We start from the raw sequence: 14065 nt of genomic DNA, 5'->3' as shown, positions 1-14065 counted from the left end.
TCTCTCAAGGGCTTCAGTAAAGCAAGTAATATTATTAACATCTATTTTGGACCCATATTTGAATGCTTAAATTACACACTGGAAGGTGGTCTTAAAAACATCTTATAGCAGTATACATCAGTACTATCACTCTAAGCCTCACACAGATCATTGTAACAATCATTAGTCTATAGCTGAAAGTTTTTTTGACTACTCTCTATTCTGTTGTAAGGGTCAGAGTTTTCTCTGTGGGGAGACAGTTTAATTTGAAGCAAATACTAAGAATTTATTTTCATATACTTGTTCTCCAAGTATGATATAGGTATTGAGACTGTTGTGACACACATCCCCTCAAATGGATATTCACTATTGAGAAGCCCAAAGAGTGGCATCAGCTTACTTGTTCCAAATGCACCTGACATGGTTGTTACACAGATAAAAAGATTATATTTGCCTTGCTAGCTGACAGACCATATTAACTGCGCTAAACAAAAGCAACAAGTTGTGTTTTACATTTGCCATTTCCCATCTGTCATTTTCACATGCTTCTACCAAAAAAGACAGAAACGTGTATAGTTTTACTATACGTGAGGTTCCAAGATCAAGTTGCACCACTTTTTTTCAAAAATTAAAGTAACTGCATGTGCCACCGCAGTCTTCTAAAAGGATTTGCTATTGAGACAAAATTACCACTTCTTAAGACGTTCAAAGTACTTCCTTTCCCAGATTTCTTTAAACTCAACACCCTCAGATTTGTCCATGAAGTGATAATATCCTGTTGTTAACCAGCATGTTATTTTGGCTGCAGATTTTTCCAAGGATTTGTATTATGTAAACTATAAAGTAACAAAATGAAAAGGAGATGGGGGGGAAGGTACTTCAGCTTTTAACAGGTTTAACAAGCCTTTCACCCCCACCAACTACAGTCACTAGGTCTTCAATTACCAGCTTTTAAATACAATAAAATTGATACTTTCCCGAATAACACACAGGAAAACTGCTAGCACAAATTAATTTTTTTCACTTGTGTATCCTGACACCAGTCATATTTTGCCAAGCTTTCATAGGAAAAAGATAGATACCACCACACACAATGGTAAACTGAACATTAATGACAACACAATCTTGCTGCTCCTCATCTCAATCTCACTCCCCCACCAAAACTTGGGAAGGGAAAAAGTACCTGCTATCTGGGAGTGACACGTACCAGTCAGATATATTTTATTTCCTATCAGTGATAAAATACACAGAGAAATTAAGGAACTTGCTAATACACAGCACTAGTACAATTAACCCTAGTACTTTTGAGATTACTTGTCTGTAAGCTTCCAAACAACACAGGTATGAAAGCGTGTTACACAGTCTGATCTAGCCACTTCAGTGGCAAACAACAGTCTCTAGATAAACGAAACAAAACAAAAACAAAGCACTATATACCCAAGAAAGTACTTTTTCAAGTGGATGAGCAATTTTCATTTTCCTTCTGGAACATCTCTCCTTCCAATAAAATAGATGCAAGTACTTTAGGCTAGTTTGACAAACCAATTGGTAAGTTTTAGAAACTGTTTCTTTTATAATATTTTTCTTAGAGGTGATAAAACAATCACTGTAAATAAGATTACTTTGCAGTAGCATAATATCAAACTGCTTTTTAATCTACAAAATACTAGTTTTCTCCCAATACAGGCTTAAGAAAAAATATCTCAGATTTAACCAGATTTATTTTAAGGTATCTGGAAAAGCAAAGTCTTCATCTAATTTTGTAAATGTATGCTGAGCACCCTTAGGTAGGCATCAGTATAATGACTATACTTTCCTTTTCAGCCCCTCTCTGGGAACAGCAGCTACTATTCTGTATGTGATACTACACACTGGCAGCATCACAACTAAATTCCAAATTAGATTTAAAAGAATAAAGCAAAACTTCATCTTCTCAAGACATGTATGATTATAACAAGAAGTTACACAAAATGACACATTTACAGAAAGAGCAAACAATTACTGGAAGTTTTTTGTTTGTTTGTTTGTTTAGGGGGCAGGAGAGGTTAAAGAGAGAAAGGGAGAGAGTGAGCCTCAAGTAAGTTTATGAGAAATCATCCTATGCCCATTGCTACATTCAGGACAAATCTAACAGGATAAATCCAAGGGACAAAGTACACAGAAGAGTGCTATCCAACTTTCTGCTAACTGGCCAGTTGGGATAGTGTAACTCATAGAAGCAAATTCTGCCCATAATTAATGTTCCAAAGCAGCTTTAGAGGGCAAGTCTTTGAAAATTACATCTGCCTTTAAACAACTGTAAAACTCTGCACAACTGAAGAAATTCCTCCAAGAGTTTACAGCCTCAAATGTCCAAACATCTAAGTTGTTGATACCACACAAAATTTCTGTGTTGTAAGTAAAAAGCTGTAAAATCACACTCACAAAACTTAACCATACAAAGTTTAAAATTCAACACTGAAGTCCCAACTCAGCAAAGAATGTAAACTTGGACATTTAGCTGATTTAAGCTGGAATTGGTCCCTTCATAAAGTTTGCATATTTAACTCTTTGATGGATCAGGACTCAAATTTTCTGAAGTCTGCCACCTATGTGCAAGATTTATAAGGTTGTTTTTACAAGGTTTTAAACACTGTTTTATAAAAATTATCTCGAAGGAAAATATACTGTCTAAACAGCATGTCAATAGTAGAAACTAAACGTTGATTCCAAACAAATTACTCTGGTTATAAGCTTAAACCAAACCACTGTATCAAGACAGGACACAGCTTCACAAAGAAAGCCCAACCTAAGCAGCAAGAACATCCCTGATGCTGTAACAACTAACACCTGGAGCCACTTCAATGCACGTGCAATAAAACGTATCCTGCCTTGTTACTCTTCTGCCTAAACTTATTTGTTTCATAACATTTCTGCTAATAGCCAATTTTATGGTTCATGTACATGTCCACTCAAATGGACAAAAATGCCTTTAAGTATTACAGGCAGAGTTGTCAAAGCCACAAAATCAAGCCGAAAAAAATACTCCCAGATATTAAGTACTAAGTTATCTGTATCTGATTTAGATTTTGGATATTTGCCTGCAAATCATCGGTGATTTTTTTCATCATATGATGCAGCTTCAAAGATTCTTAGACTTTAACACCACTAGTGGAAGTGAAATTAATATGCTGGGTCATGTTACTGTAATCTCTCTCCCTTATTACTATAATATTTTACAGAGAACTGAAAAATAAATATATATTGTCTAGTAACTTCTTTATTATTATTTTTGATAGAACAAACATACAGAAACGCTGTAATGTTCAAAAGGTGTGGAAAGTTGCAATTAACTTCTATTTTTCGAGTCTCTTAAGATTTTTAGCTCCAGTACAAGGGCTAAAACCTTTGCTATCTATTTTAATGTCAGCCATACCAACATCTGCAATTTTCATTCACTTGTGATCTACTGCAAACAGCACTCTGCAGCAGAAGGTCTCTGAGGCAATTCCTGACCATTAAAATAAGGCAGGAAAACCATCATTCAAACACTGTCTAAAAGTGATGAGAAGGAAACAATAAGGCAAACGTGAACTCTCTCCCGTAACTCAGGATACTAAGTCAGAGTTCCTCTCTGCAAAACTGCCCCATGGGAGGAGCCACCACTCGCTCCAAGGTTTTCGTGCTCTGTTACCTGCACTCCTAAACTCAACGGACCATCTACGTTTTCTGTGGCGAGTCCTCAAAAAGTAGACCTGTCCTTATTCCTGAATTGCCCAGAAAAGCGGGGTGGCAAGTTAACCCCCAGGACAGTAAATAAGAACCGATCCATACAACTTTTCTGTATCAGCACACGAAGCAAGCCCATCCGCCCAACAGAATTATTCCTGCAGGGTCCCTCCCTGGAAAGCACAAGGAAGGCAGAAGCAGATAGGTAAAGGGCACCGGGTACGGGGCACGGGACAAGCCAGGGTAGCGCACTGTGGCGTCAACAAGAGGAAGCCCCGGGCGGTCAAGGGCACCAGCACCTGTAACCGGAGGGCAGGGGCGTGCGAGAAGGGGGAAGCACAGAGGAGTACCTTTGAGCTGGGGCAGCGGCGAGAGCTCCACCTGGCTGCTCTGGCTGCGAAACTGCGAGGAGCCCTGCGAGCGCTTCTGCCTCTGAGCCTTGCGCACCGATTTCCGTGTGAAGCCATCCACTTTCTCCGCGGCAGAGATGGCCGCCGACATGGCTGGGCGGTGAGGCGGCGCAGGGGGACGTCGCTCTCCAGAAGCATATATTAAAACGGAGGGAAAGCGGGCGGGCAAAAAAGGGGCTTTAAAAAAAAAATTAAAAATCCAAACCCAAGTCCTCCCTGCCCTCACCCCGGCCCGCGTACACAAACACACCGACGGGAGAGCCGGCGCGGGCTGCTGGGCGCTGAAGAAGCTCCTGGCTACGGGCCGCCGCCTCGCTCCTCAGCTCCTTCTTCCCCCGCCGTTTCCTCTCCGTGTGGAGCCAGCTGCCGGGAAGGAAGGGGAAAGCGGCGGCCGGAGAGGGAGCGGAAGAAGGGCAGGAAGAAAGGGAAAAGCAAACAAACCCAGCGCCAACTTTGCCCGGCAGTGCGGGCGGGCGGCAAACTTTCGTCGGCAGGAGCACAGGGCTGCCGCTCTCCTCAGGGCGGGCGCGAGGCGCGCGGCGCGAGGCGGCAGGGGCCGGCCTCGGCACAACCGCTGCCCCGCTCCCGCCTCGCTCGCTCCGCGTCCCCCTCACTCGGGCTTCCCTACGCCAGCCCACGCCGAGCCTCCTGTCATCGGCCGGACTCGCCCCTGGGCCGAGCTCGCCGGGGAGGCGGTTTCCACTCTCCGTTCCCCAGTCGCTTGCTTCCACACACGCCCCTTCTCCGCCTTCAGCCACTGCCGGGTGCTCCCCGCGCCTCCGCCGTCATTCTGTCCGCTCCCGCTCCACCGAGGGCCGCCACAAGTGCCTCTAGCCGCCGCAGCCCCACCACCAAAAGCCCAAACACGGCTGATGAGCGCCCGTACAAGTTAAGGAAGCGAGCGGAGTTGAGCGAAGAGGGGAAATGGGCGGGGCCGTAGCAACGGCGATAGGGGCGAGGAGAGGCCGCTGCTGACGGCACTATATGATTGACGGCACCGCACAGCCAATGAAAGCGGAAGATGATAGGACAACCCCTTCCCTCCTCCGGCCGGGGTCGGAGGGGGCCGCGGGAGCTGAGACAGGCGCGGGGATCAGATGATTGACAGCAAGGCTCTCTAACCGGGAGGACTGGAACGGGGGTGGGCGGGGCTCTCCTGGCAGACGCACAGCACGCGGGAAGGGGAAGGGCCGCTGCTCGTGGGTGGGGCGAGCATCGGCCAGTCGGTGCTGGAGGGCGGGTGGTCGGGCGCAGGAGCGGGAGAGGAAGCGGCAGAGCGGGGATGTTGGACCTGCAGCCGCGCTGCCACCGAGCCGCTCCACCCCGCAGTGGCCACCTCTGGGGACCGAGGTCTTCTGTCTTTGCTGAGCCCAAGCCCGCTCCCTGTTCCTTCTGTGGAGGCACGAGCCATCGGGGGACTGGCGGGCGGGAGGAGGCGCAGCCCCGGGGCCGAGGCTTTCTTCCCGCCGCAGTCGCCCTGCCTTAACGCGTTTGATTCGAGGGGCGAGGGGATTGTCGAAAAGAAGAGTGTGCCGGCAGAGAGGGCCCGTGTCCAAGGCATGCTCCGTCCTTGGGGCCGGACGGTGGGCGAGATAAGGGAGTGGAGTATCACGGCTCTGCTGTCCCCGGTGGCTTGAGGGCCGCCGGACAGGGCTTCCCTGGCAGTGGCGGAGCTGCGGGGAAAGCCACAGTGGCGCTCCGTGCTTTCAGCAAGCCGCTAACAGCCGGGCGCGTTGAACCGGAGATGCTCCTCACGGAGAGTGAGCGTTCCGTGAGCGGAGCGCGCCGGGACTCGGCAGCGCGAATGCGTTGTATCATCCTCCAAGGGTTGTGGCTTCTTTTTTCCCTGTCTTTCTAGCACCTCAGCGGTTTTAGTCTTCTTCACATTCTCGGATTAATTTGACTCTTGGGAGCCTGTGTTTCCATGATGTTTAATTTTTCGCACTGAGTCACAGCCTCATTTTGTAGGCTCGAGGTACAAAAGTGCCTGAAACAAGAACGTGTCTTAACTGTGAAGGACAGAATATTAATAGGGCAATCTTTCTGTTTTGTGCAATTGATGTAGCTCAGGCAGAATTTAGGCTATAAAAAATGTGACTGCTGCAACGTATGAAAATCGTGATTGTGTGTACAGTGCATGACTGCATTAAAGTGACTTTTGCTCAGATATTTCCATATATGAGTGGCTCCTTTTGAACTGCAAGCATGGGATGCCTTAGCTTATAGTCGCTCATGTAGAGGTAAGTTTCCTGCACATCAGCACATTTCTTCTTACTGCCTAGTTTTAGGTATCAATTCAGCAAATAAGTATTTGTAGTATTTTAAATACACTCTCAAGTTTCAGTAGTAGTGGTAGGACATAAATACCACATGCTTGTTAAGTGCCTTCATGAGTTAGAGTTTAATCTTAAATGTATAAACCATAAATCAAAGCCAAGTATACATGATAGTGTTATGTGAACATAAAGTAATGCATAGATGTGGTGCTGAAGGGCATAGTTAGCACCAGAACTGGTAGAGCTAGATCACGGTTGGACTCTGTCCTGAATTCCTGGAGACCCCAAAATTCCTCTCCGTGGTTTGAATGGGAGAGAAAAGGCCGAAAAAGCTGTTTTTCCCTTCCCTGCCCTGCAGGCATGAAGGAGCAGGGTGGGGTGGGGGGGTGAAGGGTCCTTAGGGCACGTGGAGAGGCCCACGCGGAATCGCGCTGGTGATTGGCTGTGGTCTTTGTGCCTGGGAAGTGGTAACTCCACTCTTTGTCTAGGAAAGGTATAAGTATTGGGGTACTGCCCGCCTTGGGCTTCCCGACTTCGAGTTCTCCCCTACCTGGATAGTTCCTGCAGAAAGAGTCCTCTGGCACTGTGAAGGATAAGCTCCTGAGGGACCTGACCGTCCCTCCTTAGGACGGCTCCCCATCATAAGCACCCTTTGTGCAAGCTTAATAGGCCTAATGAGCCTCCTCGGATGTCTTTTGAAAGAGAGAGAGCTGACAAGCATCTGGACTGCCTTTTCTCTCAGCCTAACTCACCTGGAGTAGTGTAACTTTTTGCTCAGCCTGATTGATAGTGGGAAAGCTGTGTTTATAGCTTAGCCTTTTCCATTTCCTGACTTAGAAAGGATGCTCTAGATAAATTTGGCTATTTTATAAGATATTCTCAATGAAACTGAGTCTGCTATTTTAAATTCTCTATGTATATTTGGGGGTGGGGTTTCAGGAAAATAAAATCTGTTTTTATATCTATTCCTGGCTTGGCCGCGTTAATTCCCTGCCTCCGCAACAGACTCAATGATCTTAAAGGTCTTTTCCAATCACAATGACTCAATAATAAAAGAAGATGAGGCCTGCTCAGTAGAAACTGTTATCTGTTTCCTTCTCTCATTCTTGTTAGCACAAGCTCTACTGTCTTTTTAATGTAGGATTACTTGAGTACCTCCTGTCTTTTTTGGTGAAATAATCTTTAGTGTTTGGAAACAGATGGAGAGTAAAAGAATGCCTTCCTGTATACTTTAGATTCAATTCTGGATACAACCCATCTAGAAATAGTAAGGGACAGTAACCCTTTTTGTGGCCATGTAGGCATTTAATTAAAAAAAGAAATCACAAAATCAATTTTACAGACAAAATGGCAGTCTTTGTGCACATCTCCTTTAAACTACTAACTCCTATTCACTGCAGTAAAGGAAATCCTTGTGTTGCTCATGTAGTGAACTCACGTTTCCCTTGGTGGCTGCAGCTCCTATTGAGAGAGCACTAAGGCCTTGACTCTCCTGCCTGCCCTCCAACAGCTGTCATTTTCCTCTGCACCCATTTTTAGAATGTAACACTGCCCAGTGTGTTCTTTACACTGTTTATTGGCAGCTCAAGCTTTGCTGCCTGTTCCCAGTTTGAAAGACTTGTAACTTCATTTCATCAGTTTCATATTTTGGAATGTGTGGATGGAAAGCCGTATGTAAAGTCTAAGTAATATAAAACAATCTTTTTGAGACTTCATAGTATTTTGCTTAGGGTTACTAGGCTTTCTAATGACTGCAGTGCTGTTTAAAACTTGTAAAAATCTGTTGGCAGTTGAAATTCATAATGCAAAGATCTCAGTGACAATAGGTGTAATCTTGCAATAGTGGAATTTCTGTGTCAATTGCACTGAAAAGTATTTTCAGGCCATATCTTCATGTGTCACTCATAAAAGAAACAATGGGAAATCTGAGTCAGGCAAACAAAAAGAACCTGGTTTATTCCCTTGAGTAAATGAGTAATATTTTTAGCTGTTGAGATTTCTTTTGTCTTTTTTATGTAGCACTTCTGTTTCAGAAAAGAATCAGCAGCAGCTTTGTAGACCAGCTGCCATTTTCCAAAGCGAAATGGTAGTGTTTGAATTAATGTACACTTGAAGTCAGAAATTACATGGATGCATGAAGCCATTGGAATGTACAGGCCTGCAGGACTGGGCTATTAAAAAGAAAGAAGTGAGAGCTCTGACTGTTAATCTGAAGTAGTTGCGTTCAAGAAGGCTGAGGGTTGCCCTTCCTTGCTTTCTGCACATGCAGCTTTCTACATGTGTTAGAGCTACTCTGAGTCAGCTTCTGAACCCCTTGGTTTTAGAGTGAGTTTAAAGGCACACAGTGATGATGCCATGTCATGAACTGTTGGCTTCAAATTAAATTCATAAAAGTCTGAGATGTCCACAGAGAGTGTTGTTAATAGTAATTATATGCTAAATGATTCCCACTCTTAAATCAGAGACCTCAATATGCACTGAGGCATTGATCCTGCAAAACCTCATGTCTCAAGTTTGACTTGGAAGAAAGCTCATTAGCATTTGTGATGATTATTCAGAACAGAGAAGCAATGTTCTGGGAGAGATTTAACTAAAAGTCACATTTGCAGTCATTTTCAATCATACAGGCTTACCTCCTACACTTTAGCATCTCCTTTGTTCAGGAGTGCAACCTTTGGCGAAGTGGATGAGAACGTGATGTACCATTAACTTGCAAAATCCTGTCAGACTCTGAAGCATGGTGCTTTGAGCACCAGGTTGCCATTGAGGTTTTGCTACAGGAAGTTGATTGGTTAGCAGCAGATGATGAGTTAACTGTAGCTCTGCTTTTCCATTCTTCTGTACTTACACGCTTAAAGGCCAAGTTGCAAGAAATGTAGCTCTTGTCAGAGACAGTGGAAGGAATATTTTTAGCATCTAGGAAAGTTTTAAGGAAAAGCCATGTTGACTGCAGCCATGCTTAGTTTGCTACTGTATCGTTTCAACTAACTGAAAATACTTGCTGGGCTAGGGCTGTGAGCTTTCCATACATACTTATGCATGGAATTAAGTTTAAACACTTAGACTGTCCCAGTTAAACCAAGTGATCTATTCACACATTTCAGGTTAAACTGTATGTTTACATGTTAGGTTACTAGCACTGGCTAGTTTCTACCTATGAGAAGCTCTCCCTGCTCTTCTGCTGTATAAATCCTTAGCTAATATAGCACCGTTTATCTCAGGGACCACATGACAGATTCCTTCCAGAACAGGATTTGAAATTCTGTAACTTGGAGAGTAGTTGGTGGGACCTTTGTAAGGGCCATCAGTTCAGTTTCCTCTGGCATGAATACATCATTACAGTCTTTTCAGACCAAAACTATCTGTACAGGTATCTGCAGGCAAAGGATTGTTAAAACTAGCTCTGATGTATGTTGTTACTTTGAAAACCTCTTAATTAAAGTAAATAAAGTGGTTGCATTGCAAATACAAAATGTATTTTAAGAAGCTTGTGTACACAGGCACACAGGCACACCTACACTGAGCGTCAAAACTGGCAGCTCAATGGAAGCATATCCCAATTTAACTGCTGAATTCTGCCTGCCTTTTTTTGGGTGGAAAAAGTGCTATCTGAGAACTCAGCAGCAGTCTTTCTGGCTCAATAAGATGCAAAGCATCCCTTAGGGATATAGGTTTTCAACTAAGCTTTCAAAACCAGTTAGCATCTTTGCTGTAATGACATTTCCTTAGCAAAAGGCTACAGAACATGAGCATATGTGTATTTCCTAATTATTTATTAATGAAGATTTGTTTGCATTTTATGGATAAAGTGGGGAAAGATCTTCAGCCAGTGGAGTGGATTTGTGGTATTTTAAAATACAACAAATGGCACTTGTATTCACCAAAATGCAGAAAAAAACCCAACCCAACAAACAACCACCACTGCTAACAACAAAAAACACTGCAGCCAGCCCTCTGGCACTTTGAAAATGCTTTTGTCTGTGGCAAACAAGACCTTTGTAAATGCCAGCAAGTGCTATACTCTGGGTTATAGTCTTCTAAATGCCATATTGAACAATCTCTACAGGAAATAAAAGGGATCTATTCGTATTATGAAACATTTGCATGTAGAAGTGAACACCTGGAAGCTTGAATTCTTTCAGCAATAATTCTTAATGCCTGGTGAAGGGAATCAAACAGCAAAGTTTATTCTGTCAGCTTCTCAGCAGGCTATAAAGAATTACTGCATACTAAGAATCAGCTGCTCTTGGAAACTTCATGAATGTGGCAGGCAGAAAAGTACAAAACGTGATTAAGGGATGTAAACCAGTTATATAGGCTGTCACAAAGGGAAGTGAAGAGTACTGGGAAATCTCTCTGTAAATCCAAGGTGGAAGTAGTTTGCTGTACCAGGATTTCCAAGCATTTTCAGTGCAGAATACTTCCTGTAAGGAATTGGTTTTGCACCTCAAATTGTAATTCTATCCCCTTGTAATTCTATTCTCCTTGGAGAATAATAGCAGAGAAGTGGCTTTTTATTTTCATCTGCCTGTGCTGTGATTTAGCAACTGGAAAGAAAGCCAAGTCTGTCAGCCAGTTCTGTGCAGCCCACTAGCAAGTGGGCTGGCACCCACTGTCTGCAAATTTGTCCTGTCTAACCAGGCTCAATTTCAAACTGTACCTCCTCAGGAACATACTTTAAGCCTTTTCTTTTTCTTTTTTGTTTTCCCAAGAGCAGAGAGAGTGCTACTAGTAAAAAGGAGTCTTAAATATTGATTAATTATAATCAATCCTTCCACTCCCCAGTTGAAATGAATGAAATCAAGTCACATGCACTTGTGGCTACTACTAATCTGTCGTATAGTTTATGCAGCTTTTGTGTGCAGTTGTTTCATGTTGTCAAGTTTTTCTCAACTATTTTGAGAACTGCAAAAGAGACATAAGAGGCAGCTGTGGTTCCTAAGCACTAATATGATCTCCAGAGCTGGGGGAAAAAAATATTGATAAGCAAGACTTGAGATAAACTCATAAATGTAACTGAGCACATAGAAGAGCTTGACATGAGCTTTAGAGACATGTAAACACTGTTTATAAGTAATTTGCTTGTCTTTTTGTTGGTAACAACCAAAAATACTTATTTGTGCCAGCAGATGAAATAAATGTGATACTGTGATACTGTGAAATGGACTTACTGCTATTGAAGTGTGTACCTCCATATCAGGACTTGTCTGCTTTGGGGAAATGTACTGCCCTCCCTAGAGAAGTAGAACCATAGTGGTGGAATTAAAGCAGCACAGTGATGCCTGTGATTTTTTCCTCACGTAGATGTGCCCTTAGTCATGATAGGAAAGGCTGTGGATCTTGTTTCACTGTGGCAGAAATGTGACATTGTAGCCAAAGCTGCCTCTAACAGGTCACTGACTGGAGCAGGATCCCAGCATTTCCGTTTTTTGCTGAAGGTTGAAGCACCTTCAGTGACCTGACTTGCTCTCCTTCCAGTGGGTCTGACACCACAAGTCACTAAGCACAGACTGGGCAGCAAGCTCACTTAATCCTACCCAGTGAACACATGAGCCACAGTTTGCGTTTCAGTCTGTAAATTGTTCTTTTGTTTTGCAGGCTTTACTGAACACAGTTTTATTTCATGTGACTGTGCTATTTAGGGAGGAGTAAATATTGCCGGGGGTCTATTTAAAAAGGCCAATGACCTGGATTTTTTTCCATTTGAATTATCTCCAAGAGTCAGACATGTTTAACAAATGGGTTTTTCCCCCCTTGTTTCTCTACATTGCAATGATTTCTAATATCTTAGATCAACACCAACTAAAAAGACAAAGGTTTTGAGTTAAATAACAATTAATGTAGTATGAATGTGATTAGACAATGTGCATCCTTGCCATTTTTGATTAATTCCACCCTGAATTATGAACATGATGTGTTTTTAACCTCTGTGTATTTGCCTTCTAATACCATTATTTCAGTTCATAACTCATGTTTGATACTTTTATAATTTTTTAACTTCTTTTCCTTTCAAGCATGTTTCCACATGTTATAGATAAATTTGTAAGGTCCTGCACCTGAGTGGGTGTAATCGCAAACACAACTTCAGGCTGGGTGGCAAATGGCTGAGAGCAGCCCTGAGGAAAAGGACCTGGGGGTCTGGGCTGATGAAAAGCTCAACAGGAGCCTGCAGTGTAAGTGTAGCCCAGACAGCAACCCTGTGCTGGGCTGCATCAAGAGCAGTGTGGCCAGCAGGGCAAGGGAGGGGATTCTGCCCCTTTGCTCTGCTCTCCTCAGACCCCTCCTGGAGTACTGTGTGCACTTCTGGAGCCCCCAGCACAAGAAGAACATGGAACTGTTGGAGCCAGTCCAGGGGAGGGCCACAAAGATGCTTAGAGCACTGCAGCAGCTCTGCTATGAGGACAGGCTACAAGAGTTGGGGCTCTGCAGCCTGGAGAAGGCTTCGAGGAGACCTTGGAGTGGCCTTCCAGTATCTGAAGGGGGCTAGAGAATGGCTGTGGAGGGACTATTGACAAGGTCTTGTAATGAAAGGACAAGAGGTAATGGGTTTAAACTGGCAGAGGGGAGATTCAAAGTAGATGTTAGGAAAGGGTTCTTTGCAGTGAGGGTGGTGAGACACTGACACAGGTTGCCCAGGGAGGTTGTGGCTGCTCCCTCCCTGGAGGTGTTCAAGGCCAGGTTGGATGAGGCCTTGAGCAACCTGTTCTAGTGGGAGGTGTCCTTGCCTATGGCAGGGGGTTGGAATCGTATAATCCTTGAGGTCCCTTCCAACCTAAACCATTCTGTGATTCTATGAAATAAGTAAGCAATGCTTTCAGAAAGGGAAGATTTAAACAGAGCAAGTGTCCTTTCTGTTCTTGCAGCCTAAATAGCAGTACTGCTTCATGTTTTAAGAAACAGCAAGTTAAACATTGCCAAGAAAATAGTGACATATTTTCACTTTCAGGAGAGAGCTTTGTGAATACAAACAGGTAGCCAAATGCCAGGAATGATAAATATGTTTGAGTATTCTTAAAAGATTAGCCAACTCTATTTTTTTAACATGTAACATTTTTAACAGTAGAAAATTAATTGATCTCAGTATGTTTAATGGGCTCTAATCTGAAATTTTGCTGAACACATACTTATCTTTACCCAGTCATGTTTAATCATAAAATGATACTATTTTTATACTGAATACCATTCAATATATGTTTGGGTTTGCCATGCTGTTGCAAAGTACCCTGGCATGAAGTGCAAACCCAGCCTCCAAAGTCACAACCTGCTTCTTCTCTGGAAGGTAGAGCAGAGGATGGCATTCTGTCAGACCAAAGGTATCATCTCATCTGAGTGCATTTCTTAAAAATCTGGTCTGTTCTGGGAAAGGAGCATGATGTAAATGATAAGCACATCTTTCATAGTATTCTGGTTCAAACACACTATGCCATGGAGTTCCTGTACTATACAGTTCACCTGAGCACTAGTCCTGCTGCACTCCTGCTTGGGAAATGCTAAGAAGCAATGATGGAATTCCTTGTTGTGTTGTTGTCTTAGGAAAAAGTTAGGTCAAGGTGTTGGGAAAAATGCTCCATGTTGCATAGAAATCTGCATTGATATTTCACAGAATCACCCAGATTGGAAGAGACCTCCAAGATCATCCAGTCCAACCTATCATCCAGCCCCATCTGATCAACCAGACCATGGCACTAAGTG

The 14065-nt window shown here is 43.5% G+C and overlaps 1 protein-coding gene across 1 annotated transcript in view; it reads right to left on the bottom strand.

The window, feature by feature from the left end:
• Nucleotides 1-4431, bottom strand: part of PPP2R5A (protein phosphatase 2 regulatory subunit B'alpha) — a 39512-nt gene extending 35081 nt beyond the window's left edge. The window contains exons 1-2 of the mRNA XM_064164469.1: nucleotides 4348-4431; nucleotides 4038-4223 (exon numbers count right to left, since the gene is read on the bottom strand). Of these exons, the coding sequence (XP_064020539.1) occupies nucleotides 4038-4188 (151 nt within the window). The 5' untranslated portion in view covers nucleotides 4189-4223; nucleotides 4348-4431. The remainder of the gene's footprint in view (nucleotides 1-4037; nucleotides 4224-4347) is intronic.
• Between the last annotated feature and the right edge of the window lie 9634 nt (nucleotides 4432-14065).

Source organism: Pogoniulus pusillus, chromosome 25, assembly GCF_015220805.1.
Source record: "Pogoniulus pusillus isolate bPogPus1 chromosome 25, bPogPus1.pri, whole genome shotgun sequence".
Taxonomy (NCBI): Eukaryota; Metazoa; Chordata; class Aves; order Piciformes; family Lybiidae; genus Pogoniulus; species Pogoniulus pusillus.
Note: the sequence above shows the minus strand (reverse complement) of the source record. Positions and strands in the feature narration are given on the sequence as shown.